The 20377-nt window shown below is 34.9% G+C and overlaps 1 protein-coding gene across 2 annotated transcripts in view; it reads right to left on the reverse strand.

Annotated features, from left to right (window-relative positions):
* The window catches only part of LOC138697697 (aquaporin AQPAe.a-like), a 178792-nt gene that overhangs the window by 138155 nt on the left and 20260 nt on the right, over nt 1–20377 (reverse strand). Inside the window, exon 1 of one of the 2 annotated variants that reach the window (XM_069823166.1) lies at nt 15748–15966. The exons of the other annotated variant lie outside the window; for it this stretch is intronic. Within the exon in view, the coding sequence (XP_069679267.1) occupies nt 15748–15868 (121 nt within the window). The 5' untranslated portion in view covers nt 15869–15966. Of the gene's footprint in view, nt 1–15747; nt 15967–20377 lie in introns of those variants that run through there. 2 annotated transcript variants of the gene reach the window in all.

The following is a 20377-nucleotide window of genomic DNA, read 5'->3' on the forward strand; positions in this document are numbered from 1 at the left end:
GTTTTAATTCACTGACCTATAACCTAACAGTTCTTCAAATGATAGATTTACTGATGATACCGCTTAATACCGACACATGTTTGATGTATTACATCCGAAAGTGAACGTTACTGTACACAACAGGTATGGCAGATACTGCAGTTCGGTTATTCCGAGACTGGCAGTGGAGTGTCGTCACCTCCAAGACGTGCTTAGTTATGCTCCGAACTCCGAGCAGGTTTGAACATGCATGTACGTACTTACGTGCCCAGACGGAAGGGAGCCGAAATACAAGTTCAAAATTTGACCATGTATACAGAATGCTTGAATGTTTTTACTATTAAAATTTCGTTATTATTTCACCTTGCCTTTATCTTCAATACAGCATGAAAGTATTCACCCAATGTTTATATATTTTATTTTATTTCCATTATAATATAAACTTAGTTTGTACTACTTTGTCACTAAATGGTACAAAATGTTCTCTAATATATTGTCACTAACTTTGACAGAGAAATTTCCATTCATTTCTAAGTTATGGATTTTTTTCCGAATAGGCGCACACCAATATCGAGGGTTGAAGTACTGTACAAACACGTGCATATAACAGAAATGAGTAGGACTTTGCACAAAATACTTCGCCTGTACTCATAGTCAATATTAATGAATAACTGGAACAATTTTGACCAATATCCAAAAAAGTTGCGCCACAGCCAATTTGTCGATTTGACATGGAATGACTCTATATTTATTTATCTATTTATTTATGTATTCATTCATTTATTCATATATAACATGTATATCTCTTCATTTATTCGTTTATTAATTTATTCAGCCATTTATTCATCCAGTCATCCATTCATTGATTATTTATTAATTCATTCATTTATTGACTCACTCATTTATTTATTCATTCATTCATTCATTCATTCACCCATTTTTATTCATTTATTTATTTATTCATTCATTTATTTAGTTATTTATTTATCTATTTATTTATTCATATTTAAGATGTATATCTATTCATTTATTCGTTTATTCATTTATTCATTCATCTATTCATCCATTCATTTATTGACTCATTAATTTATTCATTCACTTATTTTTATTTATTTATTTCTATATTTCTTTCTTTCTTTCTTCCTTTATTTTTTTCTTTAGTTATTTATTTATTTATTTAGTTCTTTCTTTCTTTCTTTATTTCTTTGTTTATTTCTTTATTTCTTTATTTATTTATTTATTTATTTATTTATTTATTTATTTATTTATGTCCTTGTTTACTTGTTTACTTGTTTACTTGCTTATTTACTTATTTATTTATTTATTTATTTATTTATTTATTTATTTATTTATTTATTTATTTATTAGAATATTCTATACATTATATTGGATGAACAGTGACAAACCCGAACAGCTGACGACAGACTCCACTTTTCGTTCTAGATTCAGTGATATAGTGCCGCTCCAATTCGGTAAGACCTATTAAACTAATGCATTATATCCTGTCCTGCAACTGACAGAGATAACCTCAGAGGGCTCTAGTCCAGGTAACAAGCTAACATAACGTGACCTTGAATGCAGTAATATTCGCGGTATCTATTAGGAACCATTAAGCACGTGACGTCATTCAATTGTGAGAACGAAATGGCCTATGCATACGGATAACGCAAATAATTTTCCAGGTCTCGTATTCACCTTCAGAATCTTGCATTCATTCCTTATCGAATGGAGATGACCCAGGCGAAGATATTCGGATATGTACAGTACACCTTTGGAATACATAAGAGAAATAAAAGCAATTTAAGTCATCGGCACAGCATTGCAGGATCAGGAAGACCTTATGACGTATCTTATGAGTAGAGCCAAGTGTTTGGTCATTGAGCTACAAGTTTAGTGAACACATAGGCCTACCTACGCTCTCCACTGTTACGCAACGAAAGATGCAGCAAGGACCCAGTCAGTTCACGAAAGAAATTAGTGCGTTCATATGCAAAACACTGTTTCAGGAAATAATGGCTGTTTATGTTATAAGAATACACAAGATTGTTTATAGTGTTTTAAAATAAATAGACTTATAACATAGTAATTATAACTGTAATAAATAAGATATTTCAAGACTTTCACAACAATAAATTTTACGACCTCTCTTCAAACATAAAAAGCAATAAAAATATTACGACTACGATATTCAGCAACCCTCTTTACATCCATTAGATCTGCAATGAATATTTACAGATACGGAATTAAAATTGGGAGCTCCCTTATTGTGTAAGTTTCGCTTACAATACACTGAGCATCTGCAGTAAACAAGAGCCGACTGTATACTACTTGTGGACAGTCGAAATTGCCTACACACAGGTGGACTCCCATCAAGACTCGCTCCAAATTTCAATTCCGTATCTGTACATTTTTAAATTTTCAAACGAAAATGTTCACCTTCTTTCTTTCTTTCTTTTTTTCTTTCTTTCTTTCTTTCTTTGTTTCTTTCTTTCTTTCTATATCTCTCTTCTTTTTTCCTTTCTTTGTTTTTCAATGTTTGTACTTCGGGAAACTTTTTTCAATTTCACAAAAATGTGCACACACAAAATATGATACGTCGACGTATGTATCGACATGATCCTCGTCTCCCAAAATATGCAAACCTTTACTAATAATACGATGAAACAGTAGGCTTCGTAATCCAGCTACCTAAAGACTGAAGTTAAAGACACATTGGGTATATAGTACGCCGAACACAGATGATGTAACGGATAAGGATATAAACAAACACATCGTCGCTGCGTGTTTGTAGAGTAGTCAACTCCCGACATTCGGAAGCTATACTGGTCAACACATGCTTGAGCCGTGATGTTCATTTTCGTCGTGATCTTTGCAGTGAATAATAACGTGCATTCGTAAGTTACGGAACTTGAACGTATACGGATGTCACTTGAAATGATTTTATATTGCAAGGAATTCTTTCAACATGACGTTATTGGTGCAGGATGTAGTACAATACATTCCTATTGTGTGATATTTTTTCGTGTTTCATTAGGATATTGCATCTCACTTATCACTGAAAACTCACTAATTTTCTACGTACTTTTCTAGAAATTCCCTAAAATGGAGATTATCTAATTTATTAATTGGGATGTTGGCATTGAACATCATGGTAGGCTACACAAATCCATGCTAAACGTAGAGTTAATATCGTCATAATTTTTAGATTTTTATGGTACTGGTTCTTTTTTATTACGTTCAACACACTTTCTGTGCCTTTTGGTATTTCAGTGTCTTTCAGTGCACTATTTTTGTCACTTTTACGTTTATTTTACACAATTTATATTTAATGTTGCCTATATTGACAGTAAAAATATTAGCTCAACTATGTCCCGCAATATTACACGCTCTGCAATGAACCTTCAACCAGCCACAAAGATGTAGTTATTTAAATAATACGACCAGTAAGAGCAGTGATCGATAAGACTACTCACTATAATTGCGTCCCGGTTTTGACTTTCTAGAGAAAGAGGATAGAGGATGCGTAACTATTTTGTACACGAACGTAACTGTACCTGCGCTGTGACGTCACATATACTTTGAATCAGACAACTTCATTCCCGTTTATAGGTAGCTGAAATACGAAGCCTACTAATAAGTCAGGATGGAAACGATACGATAAAAGAACTTAAATGGGAAACTCTGGAAAACAGACGTAGGAAAACTAGAATAACATCATTGTATAGAGCACATCTAGATCAGAAAGCATGGGTAGACATAACGGCTCGATTAGAAAAGCCAACGTACTATGGTAGGAATGATCATGATTTTAAAATCAAATGTAGGAAACAGAAAACGGATGCAGGTAAATTCTCATTTTTAAATAGAATTATAAATGATTGGAATGACCTACCTGCAGCGGTCTTTGAGGGCTGTCCTTCCTTAAGGAGATTGAAGAATAACTTAAAAAGTTGTGTATAAAGTGCAAATTAAAATTAAGGTGTCATTTAACATTTAATTTCTTTAAGGTGACATGTATTTATTTAGCCTGACGAGTTACTTCCTTGGTTTGAATTGTAAATATTTAAAAATAGCGTGTAAGAGGGCCTTAGACTAGAAATGTTTAGCTTAAATGTAGTTCTGTTTATAAGTATGCATAAGGGTGTAATTACTTGTCTTATTTGAACTGCTGTATCAGTGAAGCGAGGTGAGTCAGTGAAGTTATGGTTTTACAGTGCAGTGAATAGTTCCGATCAGTGATAATTTATAGCATCGATGAAATGTGTTATATAGTGTCAGTGAAATGTGTTATAGAGTGTCAGTTAAATGTGTGCTAAAGTGTCAGTGAAATGCGTCATAGTGCCACTACAGTGAGTGAGATGAGAGTAAAGTGAAAGACTAATGAAACTTATGTAGGGCCTATACATATGTAATTACTGTGTTAAATTGTATTGTGTATTCTTATTGTATTGTGTATATAATTGTATTGTGTATTGTTTATCATTTTATTGTGTATTGTTTATATTGTGTATACCATTGCCACCGGGTGCTTGCCCACTTGCAGTGTAAATAAATACATACAAATTAGCTGCATTATGATAGGCTGTACAGCTGTATAGGATAGAGCTTTGACTTGCTTCGGAAAAAGTAAACACTGCCCTCTTCCACTAGCTAAAACTCTACCTGTTGGGAAGAGCGCTCTCCACCTCCTTGCTAAAACATCAGTGAATGGACAGTACGGCCGATAAGAACTGAACATACTCGTCATTACTGTCGGCTGGGGGACAAGCGACAACTAGTTAATGTTTGTAAACAAAACGCACAGACAAGTTTGCCTATCCTGATACAACTACTTTAAGAGAATCTTACTAAAAGTAATCTGGTTAGGTGGGGTGGGGTGAGATGGGTTATGTTTATGTTGTGGTTCCCTTTTAGAAACAAGTGACTTCGGGACCGCACATTTGCATAAAAGCACCATTACTGTAATGTAGCAATTTGTTCAACTGAAGTCAACGATTATTTGAGTGTGCGTCAGACAAGTGAGTTTCGCTTGTGACGCAATTGAATTTCATGATAAGCAGGTTCAGACTCAATCGGATCAGGACTAACTTACTCTACCTACTGGCTGTTCAGTTCAAAATGTGTCATGGCTCGCTGTATGTCGTCATGTGGCTCTCCGATGAGCCTAGAGAATTCAATCTTCCTACATTTCCTCAAAGGCGTATTACCTAAATGCGAGAGAAGTTGCCTAGCAAGTACGGCGTTCATTCTGAAGATTACTTACCGATACGTACGGTAACGCCAGTAGTGGCAAGAATGTGAACTGTTTGGAAACACGTACTGAAGTGAGTTTTTTTTCTTACTGTCGGGATATGGGGGAGAGGGTTAAGACGATTACTTACGTATTTGTTGACATTAACTTCGACGGTCAACATGGACACGGAGCATTTGATTTGTGTTGTGGAATGTTACCGTACGCAACCGATGATAACAAATACACTGCGTACTACTTGCCGGCGCAAAACACAGTTCGAAAGAGGTTATGGTAGCACACAGACCGTACAGACCGCCATCTGTTGCTACGACGTTCAAGTTATACCGTACACGTTCTCAAGTTCAGATTGAAGAACGCCTTAAATAATAGGCAACTTCTCTAACATATAAGCTGAAACTCGCTTCAAATCGGTGACCCAACAACAGTGACGTCATGACACACTTTGAAATGAACACCCAGTATATGCAGACCTATATTGGATATTGGTGTGGTATAATCACAGAAGCGACTCACACACCATGGCTAGAGAGGTAGATTTTCTCATTCACGATAAATGCAAAATGTGTCCAAATGCTATCAAGATAAGTAATTTTATGTTTAAAAGTATGTTAAGTATATTAGTACAGTTTTTTAATCCGCGATGAAATGTGAAATTGAATACAAAATGCGAAATTTGTGTGTTCTGCGTAATGAGAGCGAAAGTAGACTTTATGAAACTTTTTTTGAGTTTTTACTAAAAAAAATAAGAATCTATCTGAAGGTCCCGTCACAGACAGATTCTCAGATTTTTTTTAAAATACGTTACATCTCCATGTTAGCTTTTATGGTATGAATAGTATAAGACTATGACCTGCCTGATATCCTCCTTGTTGTTATAGTTCGTAAGTACGCCTACAACTTGTTCTTGTATATACAGTTCCGCACCCAAGAAAATTGAAGAAATTACTTCCCTACGTTATCCTGTGTTTTTAACTAATCTGTCTGATGACAGAATATTGGCTGCCCAGTGGCGGTTCCTCGAGGGAGGGAAGGGAGGAACTTCCTCCTCACATTTTTCTTCTTTTGAAAGTAAATAACAAATGAAATATATGCCTTGAAATTCGAGGAAGATTCGATAATTTTTAAGTTCACAGCTATAAGAAAACCTCGGTTGATCGAGTTTTAAACCACGCGCACTTATGTGCTGCTAGAAAACTGTGAGAAGAATACGAGATTGTTTGTTGGAGGAAAGTCAATCCATTCCTCCTTTACTGCAGTTAACACACATAGACAACAGCGCGCTAGCGGCCAGAGAAAGAAGCAGAGAAAGCAAGTAAATGAACGGAAAGGGAGGAGATCCTCCTCTGAATCAGCGCATGGGCGGGAAATAGAAACAGACTGGTCTTGCAGCAAGCTCGCTACCGCTGCCATCTAACGATGCTGCATTCAACGAAACTATAAAACGTCATCTAGGAGGAGACACAATAAAAATAGTTTTAACGCAAAGTTATGAAAGACACCATATAAACTTTTTTTAAAATTATAAAGCAAAATATATTATTCATTGCACTTTATATAAGCTATATTCATGGTTTGAAACTTTCGAGGATATCTGAAAGTTGAAGTTGGATTTATATAAAACAAAGAGGAAGTACTGTAGTTCTAAGTTAGTACCGCAGATCTTTTTGGCCTCTGAAATTCACTTCCATTCATTATCTACTAGACAGGACAACAGCCAAGTTGTCAGTTTTGTACAAATATATTTGAAATTGAAGGTACTGCAAACTACATTATTTTTAACATAAAAAAATTAATCGGCCACCGGCAGCTTTGAACAATAATGGTAGTATGACTTTACAAGAACTGACATTCTTCAAAAGCATGTGATACTGAAATTGTAAAATGTACATGTGGCAACACAGACCACGTGGGTGGGTGCAGTGTTCTCGTTTTCCTAACAGATTGTTTCTCATTCCCATTTCCGTAAAACGGTTCCGGTTACGTGTTAGTAGCTAGTCTCTTCCAACACGTGTGATGCTGTAGTGTGCGTGAAAAATGCTGCGAGGTTGTGAATTTCCTTGTAATTGTTAATTTGTGCAATTATTCAACAATGAATGGAAGTGAAAACATATTAATTTTGGACAATTTAGGAAACACAGTTTACAAAAACAGATTATTGCTACGTATATAAAAGGGAAGGCCAACCCTAACACTACCTGGTCTTACATGTATGCATGTAGGATAATTTGTAGCTTGTTTCTCTCAAGAAGGTGTCATTTTGCGCTGTTAACTTCTTTCCTCCTCTTAAGAAATATGCAGGAGCCGCCACTGTGGCTGCCTATGTCATCCATCAGTGTTCACTCACAAACATGTTGTAGGCTATCTGGTAGTGGGTGATTGTGATTGAATAACAAGATGGGTCAGGGTAAAATCACACCTTATCTTTTGGCACGTTTATTAATGTTGATAATTTTACTGTAACTGTATATGTTCTTTCATTTATTATTTTTAATTTTTTTAACTGAAAAGTCTAGAAAATGCACCTGTTAACACACTGATGACTAGAGAGCGGAATTTAGGCCCTAAAAAGTGGCATTTTAGGCGCCTACAATAGGCTCTTAAACTCCTTTATTTAGGCTCTATAGAATAAAAAGTAAGCTTTTTTTTGTTAAAGAGTGTCACTAATATAAAATTCAACATTTATTTAATGCAAAATTCTAGGATTAGAAGAAACTTCCACATATTTCACACTTTCCAAGGGTACAAATGCATACACAAAAGGAAGACAGTGTCTTTAAGTTAATGTTTTTCATTCACCAATCACATTTCCATAGTTTGCTTCACAGTAGATGATCAGCACTGTGGCTATTGTGTCGCTCACTGCTGTACTTACAAATGGTGAGAAAAAAGGAAGGGGTTGTTATCGGTCTTCGAATGTAAGAGAATGCTTATTCGGGTACAACCCAGCGAGTTTGTGTTAAATTGCTGACAGACAGAGGAAGATATGATAATAATAAAAATAAAATAATAATAATAATAATAATAATAATAATAATAATAATAATAATTTGTCCCGCAAGAGTTATTTTACATTCCAGTAAATCTACTGACATGAGCCTGTCGCATTTAAGCACATTTAAATGCCATTGACCTCGACCGAGATCGAACCCGCAACCTAGAGCACAGAAGGCTAGCGCTATACCGACTACGCTACCCAGACCGACTGAAAGTTGGAATTTTAGGATTGAAAGATTGTAAGAATGAGAAGGGGTGGCCCGGAGGTACTTCTCTATCGTGTCGTTCACTGCTAGGAAGGAGTTGTTATCCGTCTTGTAATGTAAACGGTACAGGATGTTAAGAAAAAGAATAAACAGTTACGAAAAATGATGCAAAAATTAAAAAAAGAAACTTAAAAATAGGAACTAACGTCGAAATAGGCATTTTAGGCACTCATATTTCCATGAAAAATGTAAATATTAAATGTCAAGCCTGTATTTATGAAGGAAAAAAATAGGTTTTGCCTAAATTCCGCTCTCTATTGATGACATTGAATTTATACTACCAAACTTTGAATATCAAAATGTTAAACCCAAAAACGCTACAAAATGCTAAATTCAGACATTATAAATGCTAAATTTGATTTCAAAAGTGCTAAGTTTTTATTTTAAGTTGCTAAAATCTACCATCTCCAACCATGATCGATTTTCTATCTGTTAAACCTAAGGTAACAATTCGTCCCGTATTTTACGGGACAGTTCCATACTTGGAAGTCTTGGGCCATATATTTTACACTTTATAGACTCGAAATAAACGCGTAGACCTGTGTGTTTCGCATTTTATTACACATTCCGTAAATGTTCCCTATTTCAGAAATTACATAATCGGTATTTTACAATATTTCATTATCAAGTTCTTGTCACATGAAAAGTGCCCGATGTGATTAGAATAATTTTAAGTATACACGTTCTAATAAAAAAAAAGTGTAGCAAAATCCAAAACATAGCGCCGCCGTTCTCTAGTCGCACATAATGCCATTTTTCCACGCCCACTTTACTCCGTTTCTGAAGTCCTTTGCGCAAATGGTGAGTGGAGGAGGCCAGTCCAATGACCGCTCTGGGGGAAAGCATTGCTTGAAGGCGAGCGTCTAAAATGTCACCCCTACCTATCATCATCTGTTACGCGCATCTTATCCTTAGCGACCGTGAGCCAATGCAGCCCGCAATACACTCGTGCACTGATAGGTTCCATCCATTTGCTTGTCAGAGGCTCCAACCAAATGCGTCGACTTACTTACTCTACAGATTTCAGAAACGGAGCGTAATTCATAACGAGAGGCGTGATGGAGAGCTAGGCCATTTCACACTTTAAGATTGGCCTGAAATACGATAACGTATGGTCCGTCCCAAGAATCTGTAGATTTCAGAATCGGAGCGTAATTCATAACGAGAGGCGTGATAGAGAGACAGGCCATTTCACACTTTAATATTGGCCTGAAATACGATAACGTATGGTCCGTCCCAAGAATCTGTAGATTTCAGAAACGGAGCGTAATTCATAACGAGAGGCGTGATAGAGAGACAGGCCATTTCACACTTTAAGATTGGCCTGAAATACGATAACGTATGGTCCGTCCCAAGAATCTGTAGAGTGACTTTGCGTATTGGGGCCGGAGTTTATCTGTGACGGAGTGTATTGCGAGCAGTATCAGTTCGAGGCCGCTATGAGGTAAGATGCTTCTGATAAAGAGTTCAGATAGAAATGATGCCCTCCCTGCAAGCGATTGGTAGCTTCGTTTAACCAATGCCTCCCCCCAGAGCGGTCATTGGCCCTAGCCCTCCCACCCTCCCATTTGCGCAGAGGTCTTATTCCGCCTTTCAACTCTACAGATTCCTGGGACGGCCCATAGTAGAAATAGAACAATGCTATATTAGACTATCAAGAGTAAACCGTATTTCACAGGAGCAAATCTGTACTCTTAGAGACTCAAGACAATTGACTTAATCCCCACTTCAGTCTGAACGGTAGGAGCATTTGGTTTCTGCGCACTTTGAAATGTATGTTGCCTAGCTAATGTATAACTCTTCTTCATCCATTTTCAGACTTCAGCTTCTCATGAAAGTGTACTTAATTAAGACAAAGTCACAAAATATTACAATGAGTGAAGTGTATATTATCTTAAAAGTCTAAGATTGGATTCCTGTAAGAAGTATGTTTAAAAACCTACAAGAAATGGGAAGAGTCAGTGACATTTCTCATTTCAATTGAAGAGTCCTCTGCAAGAATGATGGATGTCATTTGGAATACATTTTGCAGGAGAAGCGATTGAAAGTTTGAAATGCTTAGCGCTCAAAGCTTAACTGTGATTTTCCGATCGTTACTGGACAATGACTATGAGTGTTAATGCCATGTCGCTCTCTATGTACAGTCTATATGCATTAAGCTATGCATTCACAGTCTTGGTTCATTTTCGACAAAAAAGTGGCATCCATCATTCTTGCAGTGGACTCTTCAATTGTTCTCCGCATCCTTCTATTGTAAGAAGCATGTTTAAAAAACCTACAAAGAAAATGAAGTGTTAGTGACATTTCTTCTTGTTTCAAACAGTCTGCTGCATCCTTCTACGCGTCAAGCATTGGGTATTTAGGTGGACGTAGCAATTAGAATATACAGGGTGATTCACGACTAAGGATCCGTGCTTTAGTAATGAATTCTAGAGGCAATTTCGAGCATAAAATGTCGTAGAAACATGGGTTCGATTTTTAACAGTTAAGGAGTTACAGCTGATTGAATTCTACGAAAGTAGCTGTAGTTTTGAGCAGGATTAAAAATTGCTCGCTTAAAATACACGAAAATATCCATTCAAAATACTATATTAACCCAATATGAGCAAATGCTGGGTGATTGTTGGTGTTGGACCTCGAATTCATTTCACCGTCATTATCACCTTCATCTCATTCAGACACTAAATAACCGAATATGTTGATAAAGCGTCGTAAAATAACCTACTAAAATGAAAAAGAAACTTCTTGAAGGTATAAGTTACGATACTTTTCACGAAAATTGCCATTTCTATTTTGATTTTTTCTTAAAAATATCTTTGTGCTTACTTGCGCTCCTTAGAACACTTGTTTTGGCAGCCACTTTTGAAGGTGTACGCGCTTTAAATTCCCTCTAGTCTTGCTGTTTAACTCAGTTTATCGCGGTTTTTAGTTTTTTTTTTTCATTTTGTCCACATTGAAAGCCTATCTCCATCCACAAATTTTGAGCTAGCTTTATGAAATCTTTTCCACGCCTCCCTCAAGCTATACTATATGGAAGTTCGTGTGAAATCTTGGTAGGATTTCAAAGGATTAAAAAAATAATAATTAATACAGTCTGGCATTTTTAGGTACAGTAACGTACACAATTTTTTAGGCAAAACTAATGTGAACACTTAAAATTTAGGCCTACATGCCAATTATTATCAATGATAGTATGTAAAACATACAAGTAAAGTTTTAGTTACATTTCACTTTATAAGAAGAGATGAAAAAGGATTAAAATTAATTTATTTGCGAGATTTTTTTTTAAATGTGCAAAATATTTAACCATTCAGCTGAAAATTTTTATGAACAAATTATTCTTTATGTTCTAAATAATGTAGGCTTATGTGCAGAAAATGAAAACTGTTAAGCCCAGTATTTTAAAATTTTCACATTTCACTAACCTGGTCAGAAATTGAAATCATTCTTGGATTTTAATATAAGTAAGAAATGTGACATAAACTTAAAGGAAGGAGATCTGTTTGATGCAGTAAGCTGATTAACAATTATATCACTCAAAATCACTCAAACAATGGAAAGAAGCGGACATATCAGCTGATAGAAAACGTGTAGTAATCTTCGACAACTTAAAAACCAAAATATTTCCCACGGTAACTTGCATTAAATCATTGAGCTCTGCATTGCTTGCTGGATTAAATTCTCATGAACAATTCGTGGGACAAGAACTGAACACAAATGAGAGTAGAAACTTCGAAAACCTGCTAAAATGTATCATTATGACATAGCATGTGTGCAATTATATCAATACATAAAAATAGGGACGACATTCTCAAGAAATTAATTTATTCTGTGCATAAATACGGCCGGAACGGTGCAGAAGAAGTTATATTGCTGAGTTTATAATTATTATTAATTTTCTTATTTTCGTTCACTTTCTATTACTTCAATAATGATTCTGATTAGTGTCACATTTATAGTCCTGGCCAAGGAACGTAGCTAATAATAATAATAATAATAATAATAATAATAATAATAATAGTAATAATAATAATAATAATAATAATAATAATAATAATAATAATTGTGATAAACAAAATTTCTCCTGGATTGTTCCGTCTCCTAATTCCTCGGAAGAATTCTCTCTTTTTAGTAACACAACTTCACGCTGACCTTCATCCCTATCCAAGTAATTCGTCATCGAAATAATCAGCTGTTAATTTGGCTGCCATTTTACATTACTAGGCTACTTATTACCTCTTTTAACTACCGAAATTTGACCAGTTAGAAATTACAGTGGTGAATCTCCTGTCTAAGAACTAACCGAGGTCGATGCACCGTAACAATGTTTAACAAAGAGTTAGGTGGCAATTTTAATCGGTGAATACACCAACCAACGTTGATGTACGTGGCCATTATCCAGTTAAATTGTGTTAAGCTACACCAATGAGCCTCTATTCATGTCTTTGATAGCGACAAGTAGAAAAGTTACTCAAGTGCAACACAATCAGTCAAAAATTGTAGGAAACCTGTGAACCAAGGGGTGCGAAGGATTAGAAGAAAACATAGCTCTACTTAGCATCACATCTTTGAGAGTTACTGAGGTTTTCGAAGAGTCTTGGAAGTTAATGTTGCTTGCAGTGCACGATTCTGATGCAAGCGTACCTAAATGATGAGTTTATCTAGAATTCCAGAGGTACGTTTTCAAATTGATGTAAGGTCAGTAGTGAAGGTATTAGATTTAGTACTAGTAACAGTAACAGTAGCAATAATAGTAATTGTAATAGTAACAGCTAAACTGCTATATTAGTTTTATGAACAGTACTAGGAATATTATTAGCAGCAGTAGTAGTAACAGAATAACTACTAGGCCTAGTCTATAATTAGCACTACGAATAATAGTAGTAGTAGTAGTAGTAGTAGTAGTAGTAGTAGTAGTAGTAGTAGTAGCAATAGTAGAACAGTAATAATAGTAGTGGTAACAGCAGAACTACTAGACTATTAATATGATTAGCATTATAAATAATAGTAGTACTAGTAGTGGCAACAGCAAAACTACTACACTAGTAGTATGATCAGCACCAGGAATAGTAGAAGCAGTAATAGTAGTAATGACAGCAGAACTACTATATTAGTAGTCTGATTAGCATTTGGAATAATAGTAACAATAATAGTAGTAATAGTAATAGAACTATTAGACTAGTACACTACTCCGCCAGTTTAACAGAATGCGTTTGAGTCTAAAGAAAGCAGCAATACAGTACAACGCGATCTGTTGTGACGAAAATCCAAGCCTCCGCATACCGATAAGGTATCATGTCACAAACACGTTCACGTCTGAGTATTTCTGACAAAGTAAATATTACTCAACGCCTTGAAAACGGCGAAAATATTAAGAATTTTACTGGAGAATTTAAGTGAATATTTATTTATTTGTTTATCTGTTTACTTATTTAATTTACTCATTCATTTATTTATCTATCTATTTATCTTTGTATTTATCTATTTATTTACAATATGATACGTGGTCTACTTTATTGTTGTGATATTTACTTTTTATAATTAATGAACAAGACTTAAATGCGGCATTTCCGTATGATAGACTTTTTACTGACCTTAATATTCCTCGACTTTCATGCTGTAACTAAACATGATATTCGCCGATTGTAAGGGACTTGCTCTGCGTATTATATCTAAGTAGGTAAACACTGGCTTTCTCCTATATCGACGGAGCAGTGTAGTGCGATTAGCACTAGGAACAATGGTAGAAACAGCAGAACTATACTGAATTTGTAGGATAAATAGCACTAGGAATAGTGGACATAACAATAGTAGTAGCAACAGTTAGTCGTAACAGCAGAACTATTAAACTAGCAGTATGATTAGCACTAGAAATAGTAGTAACAACAGAAGAGCTATACTGGATTTGTAGTATGAATAGCACTAGGAATAGTAGACATAACAGTATAGTAGTAGTAGTAGTAGTAGTAGTAGTAGTAGTAGTAGTAGTAGTAACAGTCGTAACAGCAGAACTATTAAACTAGCAGTATGATTAGCACTACAAATAGTAATAACAACAGCAGAACTATACTGGATTTGTAGTATGAATAGCACTAGGAATAGTAGTGGTGGGGTAGTAGTAGTAGTAGTAGTAGTAGTAACAGTCGTAACAGCAGATCTATTAAACTAGCAGTATGATTGGCACTAAAAATAGTAGTAACAGCAGAACTATACTGGATTTTTAGTATGAATAGCACTAAGAATAGTAGACATAACAGTATAGTAGTAGTAGTAACAATTAGTCGTAACAGCAGAACTATTATAGCAGTATGATTAGCACTACAAATAGTAGTAACAACAGCAGAACTATATTGAATTTGTAGTATAAATAGCACTAGGAATAGTAGTGGTGGGGTAGTAGTAGTAGTAGTAGTAGTAACAGTTAGTCGTAACAGCAGATCTATTAAACTAGCAGTATGATTAGCACTAAAAATAGTAGTAACAGCAGAACTATACTGGATTTCTAGTATGAATAGCACTAGGAATAGTAGTGGTGGTAGTAGTAGTAGTAGTAGTAGTAGTAGTAGTAGTAGTAGTAGTAGTAGTAGTAGTAGTAGTAGTAGTAGTAGTAGTAGTAGTAGTAGCAGCAGCATTAATACTAGATTTAGCGACGTTAGCAACTGTTATGTTTTTCTGGGTCTACAGAACTCAACGTAGATGAGAAGTGACCGAGAAATTGTTTGCCTGGAGCCCTCTATCAGGGACAGGTCCTTTGACGTGCCGGTAATCCACGATACGTGTTTCACAGCTTTACTTCCTTCCTGGAAGAAGCCATCCTAAGAAATTTATCGCTCCTTAGTCCATTACTATTGAACGCGCGTATGTCGCATCCGAAGACTAGCACGGTACAAGACAATATTAATCTAAGGATCGCTAAAGGCGGTGAGTGGACGTTTTTTTTCAGCACGTTCACCTCGAGCAGGACGGGCTGAGAAAGTTTGGAGTAAAAGAGATTAGTGGTAGGGGGTATTAGCCTTAAGATCTCCGATCACATTCCGAGCCTTACTACAGCCGTAGATCTGTGTTACGAAGGGTAGGTACATCGTAACAGCCTGCTGATCAGATGTAATGCCAAACCACAATTGACCGGATATTCGTTTTTTGAAATAACACGGTGTAACAGTTTCTTTCTCTCTCTCATCTGTGCGAACTTGACATAAATATGTAACATGAAATATTCGTCGGAATGTCAGAAAAAACTGGAAAGTTGTTTACCTGGCCAGCACGCCGAGGTCTGTGGAGCAGTGTTGTCGTTGTTGACATTCTGTTGTTCTGCGTTGCCATTAGTCGTCGAAACTTCTTCATCGGCGACAAAACCAGAGTTGACAGCTGCCATTGTTCACTTATTGTTCATTCTTGTATGGTCACAACATTCGACGTTGGCTGTCGGCGTTACGTATACGACTTCTTGCCGTAGACGTCTGTTCGTAGTTGCACGCTCTGCGATAGAATTGCTTTTGATCGCTCTCGCTGCGGCATGCAAATCGGACGTCCTGTAGCCGTGGTCCCTCGCCCCCACTCTTGCATTACCTGCCGTATCTCTGCGTATGAATGAAAAGCCTTGTGCTGCCGGTACACAAAGTCGGGGAGATTTAACGTAAAATCCATCTGATAAAAAGTCCGTAATCTGCGCAATTATCACTAATTCTGTTGCTTACAAGACTTCTAAAGTACTGAATACAACTGACTTTGTACTCTTACAGTCTTTAGCTGTGACAACGTCTTTTATGGGTGGGAAAAGTTCTTATTTTTGTGGACAAAATCACGAACACTTGTTTCGAAATAATATTTAAAATCAACCACTGTCTAATACTTTTAATTCAAGATATTTATGAACAGAATTTTACTAGATTAGCGTAAATTAAAAGAATAACTTAAGGGGAGAGGACGGTATTTTTTGGTGAAAAATGAGTAAATTAAAAAAAAAATCTTTCAAATACTCTGTGATATGTGTGGAATGCATAGCATAACATTTTGTGGGTATTTGTGCCCTTATCGGATGTTGAGTCGCCATTTTTAAACTTCCTGCGTTATGGATTTTTAAATCACTCGCCCACTTTTATTGTTGTTTCCGGTAAATTAAATTTTCAAAAAATGTTTTCTTCTTTAAAATACCCTTTGATATGTGTGGAATGCATTGCATAACATTTTGTGGGTATTTGTGCCTTTACCGGATGTTGAGAGGTCATTTTTAAACTTCCTGCGCTATGGATTTTTAATAATAATAATAATAATAATAATAATAATAATAATAATAATAATAATAATAATAACAATAATAATAATAATAATAATAGTTTTATTTTCCCTGGCAGAGTTAAGGCCATCAGGCCTTCTCTTCCTCTCAACTAGGATCAAATCACATACAGAAAAAAATACATACCGGTATACAAATATGAACTTAAAAGTAATAATAAACATAATTGAGTAAAAAATAGAGATTGAATACATATACACAATCAGTATTAACTTTAAAATAACAATAATAAAAAATATAGGTATGTAATAAAAAAAGAGACTGAATACATAATCACAAACAGAAAAATACATTCTAATATACAAGTATTAACTTAAAAGAAAAAAAAAGAATTAATACATATGAATATAATCTCACAACTAATGGAATAGTACAGTTACTATGATCAGCACAGCACGTGTTACATTGAGACAATGACAATTACCTAGATATTAGTGTTAATGGAAAAATAAAGTAATGACTGTGTAAAATAATAATAATAATAATAATAATAATAATAATAATAATAATAATAAATAAAAATTATACCTAAAAACTAGTTCTTTGCATTTAAAATATTTCTAAACAACCTAATTTTAAACAACTGAGGACTAAGACTACCCCTGATTTCCAGCGGCAGCGAATTCCATGAGCGGGCCATGGCTATTGAGAAAGAACTTGAGTACAGAGATGTCTGATGACGTGGTATTGATAGCAATAGATTGTGCTGTGAACGTGTATTATGATTATGATGTGAAGCTAGGAGAGTAAACCGAGAGGCAAGGTAGTTGGATGTGGAATCATGTGTAATTCGATATAGCAGGCAAAGAGAATGTACTAATCGTCGATCTTGCAAGCTTTTATCGGTTTCCAGTAACTTCATTTTTTTTTTTTTTTTGCTACATTGCCAGACAAAAATGGATATAATTTCCGAACTATTAAAGATACATGTATGAAATTTAGAACACACATTCTTTAGACTATTAGGAAACTTTTCTCTGTAACAATTTTGTTAATTGATTTCATATTAAAAATACGTCCGTTTGTTTGCAAGAAAGGAAATCAGAAAATTGTTATTAAATTTTAATTGTTTATTTTACAAACGTAGGGACTAATATCAAAATTTTGTTACAGACAGTTTGTATAACATGCTTTTGCAAATACATTGGAAAAAACTGTTTGAATCTATTTTTAAAAACGGTTTAGATATATAGGTTTTAGTACAATCCTGCATTGAGTATATTTTTTTCAAATTTGGACACCCAAATAATTTTTTTTTCAAAATATTTTTATTTGGTTGAGTTGCCACAGCTATGAGCTCTCTACATAGAAAAAAATCAATATTTTACACCAAATAGGAAAAAAGTTTAAAAAATACCATCCTCTTCCCTTAATTATCAAAGAAAATTTTAATAAAAAATTAATTAGACAGGGAGATTTATCATTGGAGATTATAGATTTTTACGATCACGATAAATGCGAAATGTACCCGAATGCTGTCAAACTAACTATTTTGAATTGAAGCAGGGTTCAAGCCACAGTCGCATTTGTCGCATTTTGCTACTCGACTTCTAAAAATGCAACAAACTTTGAATGTAAATGTGTAAAAATGCGACAACCATATTGGACTTCAGAAACGAAGATGGTAATGGAGAAAATGAAATCAGAGATGTGTATGAATTAATCAGTTTTTGGAGAATCTGAATTTAAATTAAATGCTAATGACACGGGTAATGTTCAAAAAGGTATTGAGCAATAGATATTCAGGAATGGATTTCAAAGAGTTGGTTCAATTCATGTAAGTTAACTAGTAAAGTGAACAATTTCTTGTAATTGAGTTATACAATTCCATCGCATACGGTAAATTGTGGGCCAGGATTAATTGCATGAATCTTCTAAAAACTGGAGTTATTTATTTATTTTATTTAAATTTAAATATACAGAACAAAGAATATAATTACTAGAGCGGTGCAGACGGAGCACATGACAGACGGAATGGCATCATAGGAAAGGTTCCGACGTTACTCGGCGTGTTCCCTGTGTACAAGCGACGGTCATGTAGACGATGTGTTGAAGTACAGACGACACAATAGAAATGACACAGTTCCCTAACGTTTCTGCAATTAATTTCCTACAGATACTTTAATAAGATTTCAAAATTACAAAACTAATTAACCATTTCATCCTAAACAAATAATATATATTTTACATGTATGATTTCATACAGAACGCAAACAAAACCACTGTTTATTTGTAACGGGTTCATGATATTCTATTCGCAAAAGCACTTGAACTATTGTTTTTTGTCTTTTTCTTTTCTTTACAATGAGTGTGAGTTATTAACGCACATGTGATACGTTATCAGATTTCTTCCAAATATTGTTACAATGCACAACAAATGACATTTGAAAGTTATTAACAGAAAACGATTATCGTCTATCTGATAGCATGGCCTTATATGTGGAGAAGCTTCTTTCTACGTCTGTTGAAACAACTCGGGCTGTACGTAAAATCCTGTACAACATTTTTTTCAATTTCTGTTAGTTCTTCAAAGGAATCTTTATCTCCAAAAATACTGTCACTAATCTTGCAAAGTTTATAATATCCACCATTTTTTCAACATATTTGTTATTTTCGCAGATATTATTTTACCAATTTTATCGTCTACTTGAGTCACTTTCTTCTAGATATTTCGCAATAGGGAAATCTGATCAACCAGTTTTGTACCAGACTTTTCTAAAGCTGTTACACAATCAGGAATAAACCCGTAATTCGATTCATTGTAATCCTATAGTTGTTCTATGCTTGAATCGACCAACATACGTTGGGCTATTGGTATTGCAAATGCATCTTTCACATCAAATGATTGAATAACATTCTGGACCTGGTCGAAATATTTACAGTAATAAATGCAGGCCTTCAACCAGGAACCCCATCGAGTAAGTATAGGAGAAAGAGGAAGAGATACACTAGGACATATCTTCTTGAATGCTTAACAAAACGCATCACACATTTCTTCATGGAACACGGATGAAGAACTGTGACCCTGCTCACATGTGTCGCCTTTTTTTTCTCCAACTTCATGAGAACACGTTTGTGTACATCCCTATTTACATGTCTTCGAACATTATATTCTCTAGTTACTGAAACTGATATTTTACACAATTTACAGAATAGTTTATCTTCGCTGCAACAAAAAAATATCACCATATTCGGAAAGAAATCTCTTAGGGCCGTATTCATAGTCATTCTTAGCGCGGGCTTTCGGTGGATGATCAGCGAACTAACGTTTTTCTTATTCATAAATCAGTGTCAGCGATATGATATGATATGATATGATATGATATGATATGATATGATATGATATGATATGATATGATATATGATATGATATGACATGACATGACATGACATGACATGACATGACATGACATGACATGACATGACATGACATGACATGACATGACATGACATGACATGACATGATATATGATATGACATGATATGATATGATATGATATGATATGATATGATATGATATGATATGATATGATATGATATGATATGATATGATATGATATGAATCCTGTTTAGCACGCTCGTAGCGCG

This window comes from Periplaneta americana, chromosome 4 (assembly GCF_040183065.1).
Source record: "Periplaneta americana isolate PAMFEO1 chromosome 4, P.americana_PAMFEO1_priV1, whole genome shotgun sequence".
NCBI lineage: Eukaryota > Metazoa > Arthropoda > Insecta > Blattodea > Blattidae > Periplaneta > Periplaneta americana.